The following is a 21,725-nucleotide window of genomic DNA, read 5'->3' on the forward strand; positions in this document are numbered from 1 at the left end:
CCATATCCCTCCACCATCTATCCATCCATCCCTCTACCATCTATCCACCATCTGCCCATCCACCCATTGTCCACTATCCCTCTATAATCCATCCATCCATCCATCCTTCTGCCATCAGTCTATTCACCATCTACCCATTGATCATCCATCTATCCATCCATCCATCTACCATCCGTCTATCCACCATCTACCCATCCAACCATCATCCACTACCTATCCACCATCCATCCATCCCTCTACCATCCATCTATCCACCATCTACACATCCATCCATCGTCCACTGCCCCTTCATCATCCATCCATACCTCTACCATCCATCATCAACTATCCCTCCACCATCCATCCATCCATCCCTCTACCATCTATCTATCCACCATCTACTCATCCATCCATCATCCACTATCCCTCTATCATCCATCCATCCATCCTTCTACCATCCGTCTATCCACCATCTACCCATTGATCATCCACCATCCATCCATCCCTCTACCATCCATCTATCCACCATCTACCCATCTATCCATTGTCCACTGCCCCTTCATCATCCATCCATCCCTCTACCATCTGTCTATCCACCATCTACCCATCCATCATCCACTATCCCTCTGTCATCTATACCTTCTCCATTACTAAGAAGAGGTGCTCCTATTCCACAAAGCAGTATCATCTCCTCTGATCTTGCTGCCTCTCCATCCTTATCATTTCCTCTCCAGTCTGCCCCCCACAAAGGCCTTCTTTCCTGCTCAGACCATCCTGGTCAGGGCTTTGCCCTAAAACCCACATGACTTTGGGAATCTCTGGGTGGGGCATGAGACATTTAATTGCCCTGGTGTTTCCAGGAAGCCAGATGTTGGGTACTACACTGCATTACTAATGTAGATGTTTGGTTTTAGTTTTTCTTCCCAGTTGATCTCAGTTGTAGCAGGGTAAAAAAATATCCTCAGCTTTGGACCCAAATAGATCTGAATTCAAATTCTGATTGTGCCAATCTCTGCCTAAATGTCCTTAGACAAAATCCCTGACCTGGATCCAGCAGAACATCAGTTTATTTACCTGGAAACATTCAAGAACAATGTCTACCTCCCAGGATGGCTGTGAAGGTTAAAATAGATGATTCTACTAGAAAACACCCACACTTATGAGCTTGGCACTCAGCAGAGGCGTGATGAGTGTTAGGCCCCTACCACCTCATCCCCCCAAGGTAGGTGCAGCCTGAGGGAGATGAATGCCCATGGTCTTTCCCTTTCCATAGAGGGGGTCCCCTATGGAGGTTGATTGTAAAGCTGTGTTTGCATGTAGAGTTCTTCCTAAATGTGCAAAGGAGGAAGAAGACTTTGGCACAGGCCTGAGTGTGTCCAACCAGATGTGGGGCCCTTCTCGAGGGGAGCAGCTCTGCTCTAGGCAGATGCTACCATCGAAGCTGACTGGGTTAGTGGCTCTCTACCTGTCTGCCTCCTGGATATGCGTACAGGAGGCCAGGGCCCACCGCAGAGACTCTCCTTCTGGCTGTGGAGTTGGCCTGAAATAAGCGGGTGCTGAAGCTCAGTCGGGTGGCAGAATCATGGATGTAGAGTTTTCTAGATGTGTATGATTGTGAGAATTCCTTAAAGTGTCAAGGCGCATCTCGGGGCTCCCCAACTGGCCCTGGGATGGTGCTGGGGCTCCATACGTTTCAGGAGCCCCCAAGCAGGCTCAGTAGAAGCCCTGTGGGAATTCAGTCATAAAGAAGGAGCACAGAACTCACACCTCTGCTGCTTATCAGCAGAGGCCACTTAACAAGGTATGTGACTTCCTTCGTCTTCAGATTCTCCAGTGATAAGGTGAGGATCACAACCGTGCCTGTCTCATGGGGCTGCTGGGATGGACAGCCAGGGATGGGTGTCAGCGACCAGCACAGCCACGGTGGCCATTCTCACTGCAGAGCCCGGCTACCTAGGTGACAGGCTGGACTCTGTCCATCCTTGAACTGGCCCGGGGGGATGAGACATGGATGGGGATGAGGCACTTCAAGGAAAGATCTATCTAGACTTTGGGCTGATGACAGAGCTATGTCTGGTGTCTGGAGTCATCATGGTGGTAACTTGGTAACTTGGTGGTAACCCTGTGGCTGTGCACTGAGGATCCAGTCAAATGATGTGGGAAGAGGCGCCCAGATGAGCCACCCCCCAGCCCCAAGCCCCTACAGAGAAAGGAGTGAGGGTTCCACCCACGCCCTGACCCATGGAGGGCCTGCCCAGCATCCTTAAGCTCTTGGAAACTCACGCTCTGGAGTAGTTCAGAACGAAGTCCACACCCTTCTCACTATCAAACTGGATGTCTCGGGGTAAATCCTTGTGACATTTGGCATCAATACTCAAAGGGAAGCCAGGGTTCCACTCCATCCACCTGAGAATGAATAATAAGAAGAAAATTTTATCAAATGGTCACCTTTGGGTTGGTTCCTCAGGCTAAAGGCTGCCCATGTGGTCTGAGGGGGTATCCTCCGTCAGCTGAGCGTGCAGCCCGAGAGGTACAGGGACCCCTCCCAGGGGCTGATGGTAGTCTGCTTCCCTGTGCCCTGAGCATCACAGTAGGAGGCCCAAGGTCCTCTGAACTTGAGACTGGGCTCTTGGCAGAGGGGTAGAGAATGGTAGGTGTGCACCTACCAGTGCATAAAAAGAAGTTGAAAGGAAGCAGCAGAAGACCTCACTGATTTGATGGGACACTCAACCGCCATCTCTCCCCTGGCATAGAGCAGCCCTGCTGGTCACTGGAGGTAGAAGGGGGTAAGGCTCCCCCACTTCCAGGCTGACCTGGGCAGCCAGTATCCCTCCAGTTCAGTCGACATGCCCCTGCACTCTGAGTGGTGGCTGGGGAATGGGGACGGTGGTCACTCCTTCCCAGTAGGGTGCCCAGGACAGCAGGGTGATTGGATGCGGGGCTTTAGGCACAGACGCTGTCTGTGGCTGGCTTAGTGACTGTTATAATAAAAATAATTCCCCCCAAACATGGGCCATGCACTCTGTCCAGGCCAAATTTTCCAATCCTGGTGTCTTGAAACTTCTCCTGCGGCATTGGGCACATACATTTTGTTTTTGTTTTTAATTTATTTTTTTTAAAGACTTATTTATTTTAGAGAAAGAGCACCTGCAAGCATGGTGGGGAGGGGCAGAGGCAGAAGGAGAAAGAGAATCTCAAGCAGACTCCCCACTGAGCACAGAGCCTGAAGTGGGGTTCCCACAACCCTGAGATCATGGCCTGAGCTGAAATCAGGGGTTGGACACTTAACAGTCTGAGCCACCAGGTGCCCCTTAAATTTTACTTAAAAACAAACAAAAAAAAACTTTATTTTTTTTTCTTTGCTTACCACAAAACTCAAACTAATCAAGATTGTTTCTTTAGCTCAGGGAGAATGATCTTATATTTGTTTAAAAACCAAAATTTACATTCTGAGTAAATAGCTTTTCCTTTTGTATTCCTAATTCTCCTTTAATAAAATCTCTCTTATGACAGCAAACTAAAGCACTAAGAGTTGAGGTCATAAAAAACTCTGGCATCCCTTTAGTATCATCTTGTCCTTTTACTGTCATGAAAGTCCCTATGGTTTTTCATGCTGTCCTGTCGGCCCAGTAAGACTCCCAATAGGACCACCAGAGGTGAACAGGAACTGGATACGCTCAGTCAGAGCAGATGCATTTTGAAAAGCATTTTCTGTCATGCAGTACTGTCACTTCTCACTGTTGGCTTATTTACAATATTCTGTTTTTCTGGACTTTAATCTTCCATATTTGTTGTATATGTATTAGCATCACTGCTGGTACATTAACAGGATAAAATGTAGACTCATGTACGTCAACTAATCTACTGATTTTTTCCCCTTTGTTTTAGAAAATGATTCATTTCCTTAAACTCCCGGCCTCCCGCTGCTGTTCCCCAGGGCTCCTGAGGGTGGCAGCACTGAGAGATGGACGTGCCCCATCAGGGTAGCCAGGAGACTAGGGCCACTTAGTGCATGGAGACAGCACAGTTCGTAAGCTCACCACTAAAAACGTTGGTGTCCCTCCTACTGCAGGCCACTGCTGTCTCAGACACCTAACAGGCTGACCTGCACAGGGGTCAAAGGACTTCGTGCCCACTGATAATATGCAAATAAAAATAAAATCACACTCCACTGAGGAAGGCCAAGTTGAACAACCAGGCCGAAGGAAGGAAAGAAGCAAAAAAGACATTTATTTTAAAAAAGGAGAAGTGTTAAAGAGATATAAGTAGAATGTTAAAAGACTTTCTTCAACAGCAAAACATGATTTCTGAATTGAAAATTCAACAGAGAAATGGGAAAAGAGAACAGTCAATGAGAGATCTAATTTGTCTCCTGGACAAAATTTGTTCATTCAATAAATAATTATTGAGAACTTGTCATGGGCCAGGCGCTGCTCTGTGCAAAATGGAAGAGAATGTAACACAAATGCAGAGCAAAACCACAGAGAAAAGGAAACAACGATGGGGATTAAGGAGTGTACCTGTGATGAGCACCGAGTGTTGTATGGAAGTGTTGAATCGTGTACTATTATGTATGAAACTAGTATGATGCTGTATGTTAACTACCTGGGATTAAAATAAAAACTTAAAGAAAAAAACCACAGGAGACATGAAAGGCAGATATAGAAGATTTAACATACAGAGACTAAGAGGTCCAAAAGGAGAGAGAGGAAATATATGGAGAAGTAAAAAAATCAAGAAATAAGAGAAAAACTTTCTTAAGTTGAAAAGACTTCAATTTTCCGAGTAAGTCCTAGGCAGGAAAGAAAAGGAAAAAGGGCATGTTTAGATATATACTGCCAAAGAGAGAGAAGACCGAGTGTGTGTGTGTGTGTGTGTGTGTGTGTGTGTGTGTGTGTGTTGGGGGGAAGAAAGAGAAAGGGAGGGAGAGAGGGAAAGGAGGGGGTAAGGGGAGGGTGTGGGAGGGAGAGAAGAGGAGAGGGGGACTGGGGAGAGAAGAGAGATGCTCTCATAAGCTCATGAATTTCCAGGAAAAGAAAAATAATAGAATTATCATTAGGTTTTTCATTTTATACTGAAAATGGGGAGATGGTGTCAAGTGTTTACAGACTTCTTTTTAGGTCATCCTCTAAGCCTCTTATATCATCAAGTAATTGGTGAGGGTGGGAGAATTTTTGGGGGGTGGGGACAAGCACTGACTCAGATATTATATTACCCCCAAACCTCTTCTGAGGAAATTAACTGAAGATGTTCAGCCAAAAAATTAGAATGAACCAAGAAGTTCTAAAATGTAGTAAAGAGTATTCATCAAAAAACAATAGCAAGTATAATTGTAAATAAACATATCAAAGGTATTTTTTTCAGAAATCAAGACCATCATTGCTGCTATTACTTGTTTTGGAAATTCCAGCTGTGAAATAAGAAAAAAATACAGCGATGTAAATAATGGAAAATAACAGACAAAATTATCATCATTTAGATAGTATGACTGACTAACTAAAAAGACTCATTAACAGAAAAGATTAGTGCCAATAAAAGAGCTTCGTAAGATGTCAATACAAGGAAAATATTTTTAAAAATAACTAATTTATCTTTATCCCAGCAATATTTATTTACAAACAGAAGAATAGGCCACTCAGAATGGTACAAGCTATACTTTCTTTTGTCTAAAGTACCCACAGAGGAGAAAGACCTGCAAGAAGAAAATTAGAAACTCTACAAAAGGTCATTACACAAGATCTAGGTGGGGGAAGGCACACTGTGTTCTAGGTCTCCACGGGGGTGGGGAGGACTGAATGTCATCAGCATGTCAGTACATACATATTTATATGTAATTCAAAGCAATCCTCATCATGAAAATCTTAGAACAAACAGTGAGAGAATGTCAGAGCTATTAACATATATTAGAAAGTTAAATAATAATAAAAAAAAGAAAGTTAAATAATCAAAACATGGCACTGGGCTGCAGAGTGGAAACGTGGACTAACATGTGAAGTCCAGAAAGAGCTCCAAGAAAATACGTAAATGTGACAGAAAACTAGCTAACACTTATCCAGGGCTTTCTAGATGCCAAATACTAGTCTATGTGTTTTCATGGTTTAATCAATTTAATTCTCTCAAAACCTGGTCAGGTAGTACTATTCTTTTACCCATCTTCTAGATTGAGGGGGTGGGGCACACAAAGACTAAGCAACTTTTGCAGGACATAGAGTGAGCTGAGCTTGGAAGCAGGCTTCAGAGCCCACGCCCATTCATAACCACTGTCCTAGGCTGGCTCTGCACGGTGGGGGTCTGCTCCAGGCAGGAGGGAGGAATATAATCCATAATAAGTGATATTGGGGGTGCTGGACCCCTGCTTCACATCGTGTATAAAAATACAGGGCAGGCGAATTAAAAGCCAAATGTTAAAGGCTAAATCGCAAAAGTATTAGACAAAAGTAAAGGTGTATTTATGTAACACTGGGGTGGGGAGGGTCTTCTTACGCAAAGCAGGAAACCCAGAAGCAATAGAGGAAAACCAATACATGTAGTTAAGAAAACAAAGAACTAAAATTTTCCGTGACAAAAGCAACAGAAGACAAATGACATGTTCTATACTTATAACGGAAGGATACTAGCCTGATATATAGAGGGCTCCTTTGGATTAATCGTAAGGAAGGGAGAAAAATAAAGCCTACACATAGGCAATTCAAAGAAGAGGCCCTCCACAGAGGTGAAACTCACCAGTGGTGAGGGGAATGCAGATTAAAACAACAATGGGGTCCAACTTATGGATTTTTAGATTGTTAAAAATATAAAAGATCGGCATGGCCAGGTATGCCATAGGTACACATGCAACTGGAAAATGCACCAAAAATTAGCATAAAATTGTGGGAAAGGACTTTTGTTAGTATTTCTCAAAATGAAACTGCTACTTTGACCCAGGAGTGTGAGTTCTGGAACTTAATGGACAGTGAAGAAAGCACCAGGACATCCAGCTGCTTGTGGAAGGCTGCGTCCTGCAGCACTGTGGGTGATGCCAGAGACAGATGGACAGACAGATGAAAACAAAGCTGAATGTCCATCAGTAGGGGAATGGTTGAATTCACACACAGCTAGAAATATGTGGCAATTTAAGAATGAGGAAATCCAGGAGATACAATTTCAGGACATTAGACTGACCTGAACAAGAATGTCTCAAGATGAAAAGTATGTCAACAATGCAGGGAAATTGCAACCCTCAGAAACAGCTGCTAGGGGTGAAAGCTGGCAGAACCTCTTTGGGAGACAACTGGCAATATCTAGAAAACTTAAAATGTGGCCTGCAATCCTGCACGTCTATCCGTAGGAATAGCCCCTAAAGAAACTCTTCCATGACAGCACTAGGAGACGTACGAGGAAGCTGTCTGAGGTGTGGCTTGCAACAGCCAGGAATGAACGACGGCCCACCTGTCCCTCCGCCGGAGAGTGGGCGAGCCTGGTGGTTTGCTCCTACCATGGTGCACTGTCCAGATGCCTAACAGATGGATGGCACCTATGTGTGTCAACTGGCTGCCCTCAAAACAGAATAATGGGTGAAAAAAGCAAGCCATGAAGAGATTATGTGTTATAAATCACAAACCATTACACTACACGCTGCTCTGTCTGAGTGCACCATCTACATCTGTGCAGTCACAGTAAGAAAAGGGCAGTGCGTGATGAGCTGTGTGGGCTTCTCCAACGGCCTGCCTGGCTCACTGAGGGCTGAGGGCCAGCTGGACCTGCAGCTTGCTGACAGACGGGAGACGGTTCTTACTTCACTTCCAAACTCTCATCTGGAACCCCGAGAGTTCAAGAGAAAGAGGAACCCCTAGATTATGCAGACGATGCAAAGTTCAGTGTTTCCTGAACGGAAGGAGAGGAAGGCGTCTGAAAAGGACAGATGAGTGGAAGGAGGAAGAAAAAAACGACGATTAGATCTAAGAAAGGGGAAAACTGTTTCCCCAGAAAGTTCTTGGCCCCATTTTCCTAGTCACAGCCCTATCCCTGTGAAACAAACACACCCCTGGACTGACCGCTCCTTAGGAAAGGGACATTTTCCAAAAGGTGTTCCACGAAGGACTTGTTCTGCTGGATGCTAAGAATTATATGTCAGATTCTCTTGGGAAACACTGGACTAAAAAAAATTAAGCACAGTCCACTAGCACAGAACTTTTCAGAATTCTCCATGCTTATGTGCCCTGGAAACATCCAGGAAGGGCATGGGATTTCCTGAACCTGTCTTATCTTGAGGACAAAGTTCTGGGAGAGTGCTCCAGAGCACACTTTGGAAAATACTGAGTTAAGACAACGTGCCTGTAAGACTAATTTATCAGCTGATAACATCTTCGTCTGAGTTACAGTGGAACTGATAAAACTTGTCCACTCACCTAACAGGATACAAACTAGCCCGATTCTCTGAAAGTTGGTTAGCATCACCGCAGTCTAAGATTCCCTCTTCCCACAGGGCCAAAAGTACATGAAGTATTCACTGTAGGGGTTTTGGCAGGGGTGGTCGAAGTGGGGAGGAAAGCTGAGGAAAGAACGTAGAAATAACAACCCTCAAAAAGTTGAAAATAGAGCTACCCTACAACCCAGCAATTGCACTACGGGGTATTTACCCCAAAGATACAAATGTAGAGATCTGAAGGGCACGTGCACCCAAATGTTTATAGCAGCAATGTCCACAATAGCCAAACTATGGAAAGAGCCCAGATGTCCATCGATAGGTGAATAGTTAGAGAAAATGTGGTATATATACACAATGGAATACTACTCAGCCGTCAAAAATGAAATCTTGCCATTTGCTATGATGTGGATGGAACTAGAGGGTATTGTGCTAAGCAAAGTAAGTCAATCAGAGAAAGATAATTATCATGTGATCTCACTCATATGTGGAATTTCAGAAACAAAACAGAGAAGCATAGGGGAAGAGAGGAAAAAATAAAACAAGATGAAACCAGAAAAGGAGACAAACCATAAGAGACCCTTAATCATAGGAAACAACTGGAGGGGATGGAGGTGGAAGGATGGGGTAACTGGGTGATGGACATTAAGGAGGGCATGTGATATAATGAGCACTGGATATTACATAAGACTGATGAATCTCTGATTTCTACCTCTGAAACCAATAATACCTTATATGTTAATTAATCTAAATTTAAAAAATTTAAAAAAATGGGAAAAAATTTAAAAAAATTACTTCAGAAAAAAAAATAGAAATAACAATCCTTTAAGATGGGAATGGTGGTGGAGAGCTCCCAGACAATGCCCTGTGCACTGTGCCAAATACACAAGTCTCAGTACACATCCATATGGTGTCTGAGCTGAGAAGCTCACACACAAATGTCTTAAATCACAAATTCATAAATCTTAACAGTACTCATATAATCTGATTACCTTCCGTTACCTGATATAAAGACATAAAAGTTTTATATAAACATTTTATTATGAAATTGAATATATGAATATGTGTACGTGTATATGTATATATATGTACAGATGCATGCAGAAAAATGCACGCATCTATATAACCAACATCTGGATGGAGAATCAGAATGTTACTGGCACCCCCACACTGCACCTGCTTCCCACTCACCATTCTCCCTTTTATGAGAATCATTTCTTTGTTATTATTTATTGTTCCACTGCTATATAACTCTCCCTAAACAATGTAATTCCAAACTCTATGGAAGCCATGTTTGGGAGGGGAAAGAACATTAATGTAAATCCAAGCTTTTGCTGCCCAGTTCCTCCTAAATGCTGAAATGGTTGACCTCAACTTTTCTCCATAATGTTCTTTACCATCTCTGCCTGGAGTGGTGGTCAGGGGTAGCTTGAGGATTGGGGAGCCCTCCAGGGAACTGGTGGCTTGGCCATTATTTGTCAGCAGTGGTCGGCCGTAACCTGTGGGCACAGTTTTTTTTATAGCCATTTGTCGTAACTCACCGATACTGTTTCTGCCGTGTTTCCAGCTCTTTACGTCTGTGCTGCTTGAGAATGTGAATTTGGTCATCGCAGGCCAACTTTGCTGTGAGGAAAGGGCAGGACTGTGAGAAGAGCCACAAGAAGAAGGGTAACAACGTTCAGTACTTGGGTTTCCCTCACACCCCCTGCCTGTGTGCCATCTTTACCTGCCTCAGAATACACTCCCCTATTCATACTGAGGACACTGGGACTTAGGGAGTTTGAACAGCTTTGCCTTTGAACTTTGCCCAAGGTCATATACCTAATTAGTAGATTTTCAACACAAGATTCAAAACCTGTGCTCTTAGCCACTCCCATTGTAAAAGACAAATCCAGTTGCCCCTCTTTCTGCCTGCTCACTCATTAAGCTGGGGGCACTCGGGGCCCTGAGAATCACATCCAGCCCCGGGCTTGGTTATCAGGCGTTATGGGGGCAGGCCGTTGATCTGCTGCCTCTCTCCCGCAAGCACTGGGTATATAGCAAGTTGTCTTAGCTTCCTCACATGTAAAATGGAGATAATAATGCCTATTTTGGGGGTCATGATGGGGATTTTGGGAGTACTTCACACAGTGCTTGGCACCCAGTAAGTGGGCACAATAATTATTATTATTGTCCTTATAATCAGGATGGACCTGAGCTGCTTCTTTCTCCCTCTAGCCCAGATTCAAAGGTGTCTTGGTTCTCATTTCAGGAGTGGGGCAAGTAGCTTAAGGGCAAGGTCAAGCTGCTCAGGGCCTTTAGAGCAGGAGAGGCTCATTACTGATTACCCTTTATACATACATACATATATAAATATATATATATTACTTATATATATATATAAATATTATATATTTAAGGTAAATCCAGTGAACAGTTAGTGGGAGCCCAGACTAGCAGGATTTCAGAACATCTCCTGAAAAGGGGGCCTATAATAGTGCTTCACCAGCTCTGTGGTTTTTAAAAATGTCCATTCCATCACAGACTGATATTTTTGTAAAATGCAATAAAAATTAACTACGGGAAAAATGAAATAAAAAACAAGCCAAGGACATTCAAAACAAAGCCTGGTCTTTATTATAAGATGCAACAGTCACAGGATAATCCTTGCAAGTTACTATAAAAGCTTGTAAATGCCTACTTTCAGTCTCTGTACTTATCTCATTAAAGACCAACACCCACCAGTTCTTAGCCCACACTCAGAACCCCTTCTGGCTGCGGCAGCTCCAGTCCAGGGCTGGAACTGGGGCCCACAGAGGAAGATCAATAGGGCACCTCTTTGTTCTCCAGTGGGGATGGAAAGCCATCCAGTAGGTGCAGCCTGAGTGAAAGGCCAGTGAAGGGGAGATAAGTATTAATTGTAACAATAGCTGTCCCTGGCTGTAGGAGACACTGTCGTGGGGACTCGACATTTATCATTTCTAATACACCTCTTTCTCTGGCACCTGGCTCTGAGAAATTTGGTCTCTTCAGTTCCAGTGGTATGAGTAAGTCAGAACATGTGAAACTGCACGTACCAAGTTTCAAAAGGTGTAAGCTCCATTTCTCCTGGCCCTGAGGGTGTTGGACATTTACTGCAGTGACTGATGGAACTTTGGGGAACATAGCAGGTGACTAGGTGACAAGACCTAGACTAAATGCCCCAAAGCTCGGGAGTGGGGGTTGATGCCAAAACACTGATATGAGTGCCTTACTGAAGCTATCTTTCCACATAGGTGTTCTGGATTCCCAGGACCACAGTGATGGGCCTCTGACCATTATGTTCACCCCAGGTGCCATGGGGAAGTATTAGATGGCAGAGGTTACCATGTCACTCATGGGCTGGGCCCCTTCATTTCCAAGTTGTCCCAAGGTTGGTTGTTGTGCTATGTCATGGATTAAAGATGGCCATAAATTCCTTGACATTCTTTCCATTAGGAGGTGGGGAATGTCCCCTTTGAGTCTGGGTATGTTCTGTGATCTATTCTATCGCTTGGACCAATAGAATATGGTGGAAGTTACCCTCCACCAGTTTCCAGGCTTGGGCAGGAAGAGACTGTCAGTTTCCACCTCCTGTCTCTTGGAGTACTTGCTCTTGGAAGCCGGCCACTGCTTAAGAAGTGCAACTATCCTGTGACCGCCAAACTATGAGAAGCCCAATGCCATAGAGAAAGCTTCAAGAATGAGATTCCAGGTGGAAAGAGAGGCCAGGGAGCCCTGAGGCACTAGGCATGTGTGGGAAGAACCATCTTAAAAGTGAGCCTTCTAGTCCTTCCCCCTTAGCTAATGCTTCATGGCTCACAGATAAACTGAGATTTCTGACCCATAAGATAATGCACAGAAGAAAATGGCCATTTAAAGCCTCCAGACTGTTACACAGCGATCGATAAGTAGAATAAACTGGATGGATAGCTCCTAGGTGTCCCTCCAGATCTACCTTGTCTTGTCCCTGAAGACCCTCATCTTGTCCTTGATGGGAATGAACTGCATTGATGGGCTTCATACTGGGTTAGCCACTGGGAACCCTGACCAGGGAGAGGAGGGTGTGGGAGAATGAGGAGAGGCCATAATTCCCCAGGTCCTCTCTCAGAACTTCCCCAGTGTCTGCACCGGCGATGCAGTGTTGAGAGGCCATAATTCCCCAGGTCCTCTCTCAGAACTTCCCCAGTGTCTGCATCGGTGATGCAGTGTCTGCATTTCTACTGGGAGCCATAGTTACTCCCAAGGGAGCACTGTCTCGAGGACACTTCCCTTCTTGGATTAATCTGGTTTTCCTTCTCTCCCCTCACACTACCAGGACTAGCAGTGCCAATGGCCTCCACACTGGTGTGCTCCCCTGCACATTGATCTTTCTAAACACCCTCATTTGAATGGGCTGTACTTTTTTTGCTGGATAGGGTATGTGGGAAGAGGGACCGTCCTACCAAGACCCTGGGTGGGAGTGGCAGGAAGGAGACCAGGAGCTAGTGTTTTTCAAATACTAGAGAAAGAGAAGAACCTTGTCTACCACTGTTCACATTCTGGCCACCACAAGACAGAGTGAATTTTGTTATTTTTTTTTTTTTTTTTTTTTTTTTTTTTTGTCATGAGGCCAGGAGACAAAAAAAATCTTTCTAGCTCCACTCACTCAGTTTCGAAATATTTTTAAAATTTGGTTTCTTAAATTCCATGTGAGAAGCAAGGGGATGTGGCCTGATAGTTTAAGAACATGAAGTAGAAAAGAACTTCCTCCTCTGTCTCAGTTTTCTTAGATAAAAAATGGGGGTAGTAATCATTTCCATTTTACCTTCACCTTCTGTGAAGAATTAATGATCTAGTGATAGGAATGCGCTTTCGACTAGGAAGTAGTAAACATTTTATGGGTAAAACATCTGTCCTCTTCCTTATTATTGTAGTGGTACACAGCTTTGAAGATTTCTCATTCGGGTTTTAGAGTGTGAGCAAACTGAAGGGCCATGACTTGAAGTCAGATAGAATTTTGCCAAGGCATGGGTTTGACTCCCATATGCTAAGAGGCTAGTGTGGAGGGGGGAGTCATTCAGAGGGCGAGTGGCCTTAGCTGACCATTGCCATCCATCCCTCTCTCTGTTCCTCCACAGCAGGCCAACTCCCTATCTCTTATGAGGAATGCTCTTCCAAGGAAGTGCTGGGTTGGGGTCTGTACACTGGAGGATCTTGCTTAAGAGGGTAGATTTTAGGTTCTTTTTTAGCAAAATGTAGGACTTCTGGTTTAACAACTGGTGACAATGACTGCCGGGTCTGGCCATGGCCCCTCCAGGCTGGCACTTGGGACACTCCTATCAACCTCCTCCCCTCCCAGACCTGTGTGGGATGCCCTGGAGCCCAAGCCCCACTATGACCCCCAAAGAGGAAAACTGGAGAATTCCCCTGGAAACTGCCCATCTAGGGAGATGTCCTGCAGGCATGTGCTATGAGGGACCCTCCGGCAAAAAGGGAGTCATAAGCTTGCCCCTGAAGGACAGCAGCACAGATGGAAGACAGCTGAGCACGCGGCCAGGGGCCTCTCCCTCCACCCTCTGCGTGTGGGGCTTGTTAGTACCCCGAGGAAGGTCACACCACCTGCCGGTGCATGGAGGCTCAGAGCAGCAGTGTTGCTATTCCCCTGAATACAGTTCTTGGAGGAAGGAGGGCCTGCGAGGTCCATCCGTCCCTGGGAAGCTCCGGAGTGGACACTCACCGCGTCCGTCTCTCAGGACGATCTCGCCCTCGCCGGTGATCCAGCGGTAGCATGGGAACTCGATGTAATCTCCGTAGGGCGTCTTCAGCGTGATGTACTTCAGGTACCAGTCATCGTGGAGCCAGTATTTGCGCTTCTCAATTTTGACCAGCTGGATTTCGCCCAGTTCTTCATCCACTGTCACATCATAGGAATCAACCTGAGAGGAGAAAAAGGCAAATCAGATTGTTTGGGGGTTTCCTGAGTCTTTGTATCACCTCTTAGTTCATTTAGCTAAGACACTGTCTGAATGCCTGCCCTTGGCAAGGCTCCATGCTGCACCTGGGAGACACACGGGGACAAATCCTGGCTCCGCCTTTACGGAGACAGAGGTCTAGTGAGGGATAGATGGGGACATTCATCACATTCAGAGTGGGACATTCTTCTGTCTGCACATGGTTAGGGCTGGAAGAGGGGAGACTCCAGGGATGGATGCCCTCTGCTAGGCTGTGCTTGGTAAGAGTCCCCTGCAGCTGCCCCTGCTCACAATGAGGGCAGGGGGGCAGCTGGCCTTCCCGCCCTGCAGGCTGGAGAGGGCAAACTAGTCCTTGCATGCTTGGAGGCCCTTTACATCTTACAAAAGGCTTACTGACAATTGCTATGGACCCCTACAATGACGTGAGGATGAGGGGCAGTCATGACTGTGTCACAGACAAAGATATTGAGGCTTACTAAGTCCCACTTCAGCTACTCATTGGCAGAGATGGAGTTCTAGTCTAGACCTTTCCAGTACAGCTACTCCGTGTCTCCCTTGTTCTCTGGGGAGCAAATAACTGAGCGAAAATGAAGAGCCTCAGGTATAAGAGAGGTTGCACAGATACACATCATCCTAGGGCATCCTCTGTCACTGAGCCACAGAAGGGTTAAGAAAATCAGATAAGCGGTACCCATGAGATCTGTGGGAGTGGTGGGCTGAGGTTGGTCTTGCTGCTAGAAGGTGCCACCGTAGGCCCTGTACAGACGGCCCAACAGGTCCCTGAGCTGCTCAGTGCTTTGTGCTGCCAGGCTCCTGACTCTGGGAGATGGGCAGGCAACCCTTCCAAGGCTCTGGGGTGATCTGTGTGTCTGCAACTCTTGGTGGCAGAGGAAAAGGAAGCAAGAGAGCTCAAGCATTACATCGGGTGTTCTATATACTAGCAGGTTTGGGAAGCCCTGCACTCGGTACCCCCCCACCCCCCGCCAAGGTACTTTCTAAGCCGGATTTCACCAGTCCTTGAGCTTTTTCATTGGTGGCAGAACCTAGAGTTCTCAGTGTGATAGTGAAGTAAATGGAGGGGCGAGGGATTCATCCTGCATGTGATCCCATGGTCTCTGTCTCCAAACTTCTCCCACCAAGCTGCCAGAGGAACCCCAGGGAGGACTTCCTAAGAGGAATGGGAAGTTGGGTATTTTTAGCAAACCTCTTGGCTCTGAGTGCAGTGAGCAGCTCGCATGCTGCGGTTACTGAAGATGCCAGACACTTGTGGTCAGAAAGTGGAAGTCTCTTCCCTGTGCCCTGTGGTCTGGGCCTGGGTCCTCAGAATGTTTCTGAGGACCAAGGAGCCAGTCCTCTGTGCTGGGGTGACATTTCTTGGTCCCTAACAGGTGCACAAGCATATCTGTGCTGCCAGAATGCACCCTCCTGCAAAGTGAAAGAACCCTTCTTTCCCACAGTGTGTCAGTGGGAGAGCAGAATGCATAGGTGAGGTCACAGACAGCACTGACCCCCAGGCTGCGGGACTTCAGCTGAGTAGTTTATCTGTACTGCAGGGTGCTAATCCCTTGGGAAGAAGCCAGGAAGCCCCAGGGTGCAGGAGTCCCAGTAAAGGGCTGGAGGACCCAAGGAGCTGGGAGGAGAAGAGGAAAGGAAGGACACAGCTCTTCCGGGGTGACTTCTGGTGTGGGAGAGAATGGAGACCCCTGAGCGGAGGCATCAGTAGGCCAAGTGGTAAGGTTTCGGAGGTGAGGTCAATGGCGAGGGGAAGGAATGGGCAAGGCATTTATCTGTAGAGAACAGAGAGCAAGACTCCTTAGGTGGGGAATGCATATTTAGAAGGAGGAGGTTAGAGCCTGGAGCTCCTTGGGCCAGAGGTGCTCAGATGCTAAAGACAGACGTGAAGTCAGGGAAACATGCAATTCCCCAGCCTTATCTCACAGAAGGGCCGTTTTCTGATTTCACTTGTTACTTTCAATGCTTTATTGGTTATATGGTTTTAAGGCTTTTGAATATTTCATCCATGTGTTAGCTGGTCACTTTTTTTTTTTTTTTTTAGATTTATTTATTTATTTATTTATTTGAGAGAGACAGTGAGAGAGAACATGAGCGAGGAGAAGGTCAGAGGGAGAAGCAGACTCCCCATGGAGCTGGGAGCCCGATGTGGGACTCGATCCCGGGACTCCAGGATCATGACCTGAGCCGAAGGCAGTCGTCCAACCAACTGAGCCACCCAGGCACCCCCAGCTGGTCACTTTTTAATTTCATCTTTATATGAGCATTTTTAGAAAGGTTTTGTTTCTGTCCCAGATCCCTGTTGTTGCTGGGACAAGAAGAGGGATCTCTCTGCTCAAGCAGAGACAGAAGAGAGACCTGAGGCCCAGCCTGGGATGCTTTTCTTGGTGGAAGCTAATGAGGGGCTGAGCAGGGAGAGGGGGATGTTGTGAAGAAGAGAAGAGGGAACTCGGGGTGGTGGGGGGTACTGGAAGACAGAGCGAGAGTGAGAAACTGCAGCAGAAAAGAAGAGAGAAATGGGGGACACTGGGGCATGGTGGGGACTAGGGAGTAGAGGAAGGAAGAAAAGGAGGAACAGGAGGCAGAATCTAGGAAGAGAGGACAGAGAGGGAAGACGGGGAATATAGATGGAAGTTCATAAGGAAATGTTTATTCTTCACTAATCAGTAATTCTTATTATTGAGGAAGAGTTATCCTAGAGTGTTCTCTTCATAGAAATTAATAAGGTTAACATTCCCTGAATATATGAGGGGTACATAGAGTTGTAAGACTTGTCTATACTCACTGAATATATTCAAGGACAATATATTAAACACTTCTGTATTGTCCCTAGCTTTCCTAAGAGTGCTGTCTTGGAATGAAAGTGGCTCAAGTGACTTCCCCGAGATCTTTGGATCAAGAAAAGTCATCCCATCTGCCTTGAACAGCTTTCAGGTAAAAGAAGTAAGGAAACAAATCAATTTTCCAAATTTGCCCAGCCTCAGGCCAGTCTCTGAGCTGTCTGGGTCCATGGTCTGGGCATTCCCAAGCAGGCAGTGGGGAGCTCCTGAGGGAGAGATCATTTACAGGAGCGTCTCACCTTTGGAGAACTATTCCTAGTCCTGACCCAAATCAGTATGTGGAACTCTGATGAGGATAAGTGGGGCTCTGTAACTCAAATTGTGGAGAAGAAATCAGTCCTACTGTTTGACAGGATTCTGCACAGAGGTATGTGGGTGTTGATGTGCCAAAGACCTAGAAATGACTGAACTAGCTGGTAACAGTCCTTATTGTTGTGACTGTAACTGTTGTTAACCATAATGATTCGGACACTTTTCCAAGTAAAACGGGATAGCCAATTCCTCTAGACCAAGTATCTTCTCTAAGGGTTCTTTTTCACCTTTACCCAACAGGGACAGACTGTCCTTAAAGAGCCACTGGCTGGAGAATGGGGAAGTAACACTGGGCTGTGCAAGACAAAGTGTGGAGTAACTTTGTACCAACAGGAACTTTCTCAAAAGTGGATTTTTATCAGAGCCTTTAGGACCCAGCTGATTCCTCTGCAGCCTAGCAGCCTTCCTAACTCGCCCTCTCTCACCCTCATGGAAATGTGACATGCAAACCTCTCCTGAAATTTGCTTCTGGGGCGCTCACTGAGGTGTTTAGTCATAGTGTCATTTGAATGAAATCTCAAGGGGAAATAATGAACAGAACGGTGCTTTCAGCCCTCTTCTAATGACCCTGTTATGGCCACACCGCAGTGTCTTCTTTGGGTAGACTCTGCATATGGGGCACTCTGCGCTGCACAGCATGAGCACACTGGTGTGTTTAGAGGATAATGAGGCCCACCATGGCCCCCTTATGAAGGGAAAGTAGTCTGCACTCAGTCTTCCTCCCTGAGATGTTGGGAAAACCATGAAAGAATGGAAGTAAATGAAGGTGCTTCAGAAATGGCAGAAGGTGTCATCTTCCCAAGTGGACGTCTCATTGCCCTCCCTCCTACCCCACTGTCCTCAGGCCCAGTTCCCTAGTGGGGGAACCCAGACAACAAATGGTTGTATTTATACTCAACACCTCGCTCTTCCTGAAGGGAGCTTGAGCTGGGCTAACATGCTGAACTTAGCTAATTGCCAAGTTGGCTAATAACATGGTTCTGAAGCTCTTAGGGGAAGGAATCAAGCCCACTCCAAGTTTGGAAATGGGGAAAGGAGTGAACTATTATTTACTTACTGCAGCCTCTACCTAAAACCTACTTCTCAAATTTTATCCCAGAAGAATTCAGTTGAACCATATGAAATTCCTGGTTTTGTTTATCAAAAATTGTCAACTCTGAGCAATTTCATATGGTTCAACCCAATAATCAACTAATTGGCGAAAAGAACGTTTAGTGAAGTCTAAATCTTTCTGGCCCAGTTCCGGAGCTGGGGGGTGACAGATGGGAACATTCCCTGCACACCTACCTAAAGAGTGTTGGGACCGTCAGAATAATCATACAATGAGCACTTCCTATGCACTTGGCAGTGGACTGGGCAAGTCACTAAATGCTCGGTAAAGACCATGAGCTGCCATGCTCACTGAGAAAGCCACGGGCCTGGAATTCCTGCCCAGGTCATCATCAGGAGCTCACTTATAAATGTGGCCACCTGTGCATGGCCTTATATAGTACTTGGCAGCACAGATTAGTGGTACAGTAAACTCTGGCTCCCTTTGCTCCCTGGACTCCCCCAGCTCCAGAGTATCTAGTGACAAGGAAGCCCTCCTTCCTCTTCTTGCTCCGCTGAGCCCTCACACCTGGGGCTCAAGTATTCCCTGGCGAATACTCTGTGGGGAGTCAGATATCTCCAGGTTGCAAAAGGCTTCTTGCTTGAGTTTTCTCGTTCTTACCCTCTAAATTCCGCTGGGGACCTGTCTGAGAATCCCAGGGACCCGGGTGTGAAGACACCTACAAATATCACTCTGGACCAGCAGCTCCGCTTAGGCTCACGCAGATTCCTGGACCAGCTTGAAGTCATCACTTTCATTTTACATTTGGGGAAACTGAGGTCCAGTGATGAGGCAGAGTGAACTAGCAGTGGTGCCCTAATTCAACCCAGGTCTCTGAACTTCCAGACCTGTGCCTTCTCCCCAAAGCTCGAGGCTGCTCCGAGGTGCCATCTGTGCTTCACAGCAGGGCAAGGACCGCACAACCCCCCAGACTCCCACACACCACAACCTGTGGAAGTAGCCCTATGAAATGGGGCACAAGCATGCCCACAGCACTTGCCCAGTTAAGGGACCTTTCAGAGCCTCGGAATCCTGTCTGTGAACTGGAGAGCAGACCTTGCACCTTCTCCTGGGGGAGAAGCTCCGCGCGCTGCAGACCTCACCCTGCAAGCCTCCCGCCCCGGAACTTGGGTCCCAGCCGCCCCGACGTGGTCCCGGACACTCCCTTAGCCCGGTCCCTAACCACTCCAGCGGGTCCCGGGGCTCCCCCGGCTCGTTCTGTGCCGCCCCGACGGGGCCGCGCGTGTCCCCAGCCCGGTCGGTCCCAGCCTCGCGCCCCTACCGCGCCGCGCTCAAAGTCGTTGTAGAAGGGCTTGTCCAGGAGGTGCTTCTCGCTGCAGCCCGCAGAACCCACGAGGCTGAGGTAGATGTAGTCGTCGGTGCCAGCGAACCACTGGCTGCCGGTGGCCACGGTGACGGTGTAGGACGGCATGGCAGAGGACGCGAACTCCAGGAGCCTCGGTGCTGCTGGTCCACGCGCGTCGGCACAGCAGCTGCCTCTTCCCCCGCCCTCCGCCAGGCCAGACCCAACCCTCCCGGGACCCCACAAGCCCGGCCCCGCCCCCGCCCGGCCCCCTCCCCTCCCCGCCCCGCCCTGCCCCTGCCGCTCTGAGGGCTCGGACTTGCTGCGGACGTGGTAGGGGTCGCGCGTTCCTGCTTTTCACCCCATGGGCCTGGTGTCTGTTTTAGCCGCCTGGGGACTGGGGACACCTCAGCTGCCGTCCCCTCACCCCTGCATCCGTTCATTCACTCACTCAGCCTCCCATTCATTGTTCTCACCCTGCATCCTTCCTTCCTGCCTCAGCGCCACGCTCCCGGAAGCCCCTAGACGACCCCTTAAAATGAGAGTCGTGTCTACTCTCACCAGGTTCTGGTTGTGCCTGAGGCGATTGCCCATGCCATGGTTTCTTAGACTAGGGGTGCTCTGGGAGTCTACAGGGGAAAGGGGGACTCACCTGGGGACACCAGAGAGGCATCTTGGAGGAGGCTACACCGGAGCTGATACTGAGAGTGGTATCTGGAACACAGACTTCGGGCAGCTCTGGGTTCTTCACAGGCTTGGCTGAGTGTCACCCTGGGCATGCTGCACGTGGGCACCCAGGTGAGTCAGATGCCAGCCGCTCTCGGACTAGGGATTGCCGGTGTACTGCGGGAGGCGGGGCAGCCAGAGCGGGCCAGGACAAGAAAACACAAGTCTGAACACCGGGGTGTTGTCTGGAGAAGGTCAGTGGACTTTGGGGGAAGCGGGAGGCTGGGGAAGGAGTTAGGCTTCCTTAGTGATAGCTTTTCGGGGGGCAGGGGGACCACTGGTTGGAAGTCCTGGGAAAGATGTGGACTCCACAGCAAGCATGTTCCAGACGTTATGGCTGGGAGTTGGGGAGCAGGCTGCCTGGCCCAGTAAATTGGTCGGATTTCAACAGGTGGTGGACTAAGGCCTGAAAGAGATGTTTGTAGAAGGCTTTGTGCCCTAGAAGGAAGCTTCCCATCGGTGGTCAGCCTTCCTACTGCTGTGACCTAATCTGATATGTCTTCTGTGTTCGCCTGCACCTACCCCAACTTTCTTTTCCATTTTCTTGGCTCGCAGCGCCGCGCCGCGCCGCGCCACGCCCCCCTCCTCCCCCAACTTAAGAACTGGGTCTGACTGTGGTGCGCATTCGATAATGAGCTGAACTGAATTAAAATATAAGTTCGTTCCATGTCGGGTGGGTGCGTCAAGTCCCTGGCTTTGTACACTCACTGTTTGGGAGGTGCAAAAAGGCAGGCCTGAGACAGGCTCCCCATTCTGGGATGCGGGGCTCCACCTTGTGGCAAATCCTGCTTCCTCCAATGTCTTGGCAGGACCACCACTCAAAGCAGAGAGGGAACCTGCTGATCCACTTTCTACAGTCTGAGATGAGGACAGTTTTCAGCCGGACTGGCTTTATTCATGGAAAGACAGGCACTGAAGGGGTTCTCTGAGCATCAAATAAGACACGGAGGAATGGTCATAGCTGAGATGCACAGGTGAAGATATCTCAGAATTGGAACCCAATCCCTGCCAGGCAGGAGATAGGCTCCAGGAACCCCCGGTGAGGGGGGTAGTGAAGGATGGCTGTGGAATTGGACTTCACATCTAAGAATGTGAGATGGCTGTTGTT

General features: G+C 47.5%; 1 protein-coding gene across 2 annotated transcripts in view; it reads right to left on the reverse strand.

The window, feature by feature from the left end:
• Window positions 1-20,096, reverse strand: part of ALOX5 (arachidonate 5-lipoxygenase) — a 42,448-nt gene extending 22,352 nt beyond the window's left edge. For both annotated transcript variants that reach the window (XM_059398022.1, XM_059398023.1), the window contains exons 1-4: window positions 19,871-20,096; window positions 14,100-14,298; window positions 9,925-10,006; window positions 2,263-2,385 (exon numbers count right to left, since the gene is read on the reverse strand). In XM_059398022.1, coding sequence (XP_059254005.1) covers window positions 2,263-2,385; window positions 9,925-10,006; window positions 14,100-14,298; window positions 19,871-20,020 — 554 coding nt within the window. In that variant the 5' untranslated portion in view covers window positions 20,021-20,096. The remainder of the gene's footprint in view (window positions 1-2,262; window positions 2,386-9,924; window positions 10,007-14,099; window positions 14,299-19,870) is intronic.
• Between the last annotated feature and the right edge of the window lie 1,629 nt (window positions 20,097-21,725).

This window comes from Mustela nigripes, chromosome 4, assembly GCF_022355385.1.
Source record: "Mustela nigripes isolate SB6536 chromosome 4, MUSNIG.SB6536, whole genome shotgun sequence".
Taxonomy (NCBI): Eukaryota; Metazoa; Chordata; class Mammalia; order Carnivora; family Mustelidae; genus Mustela; species Mustela nigripes.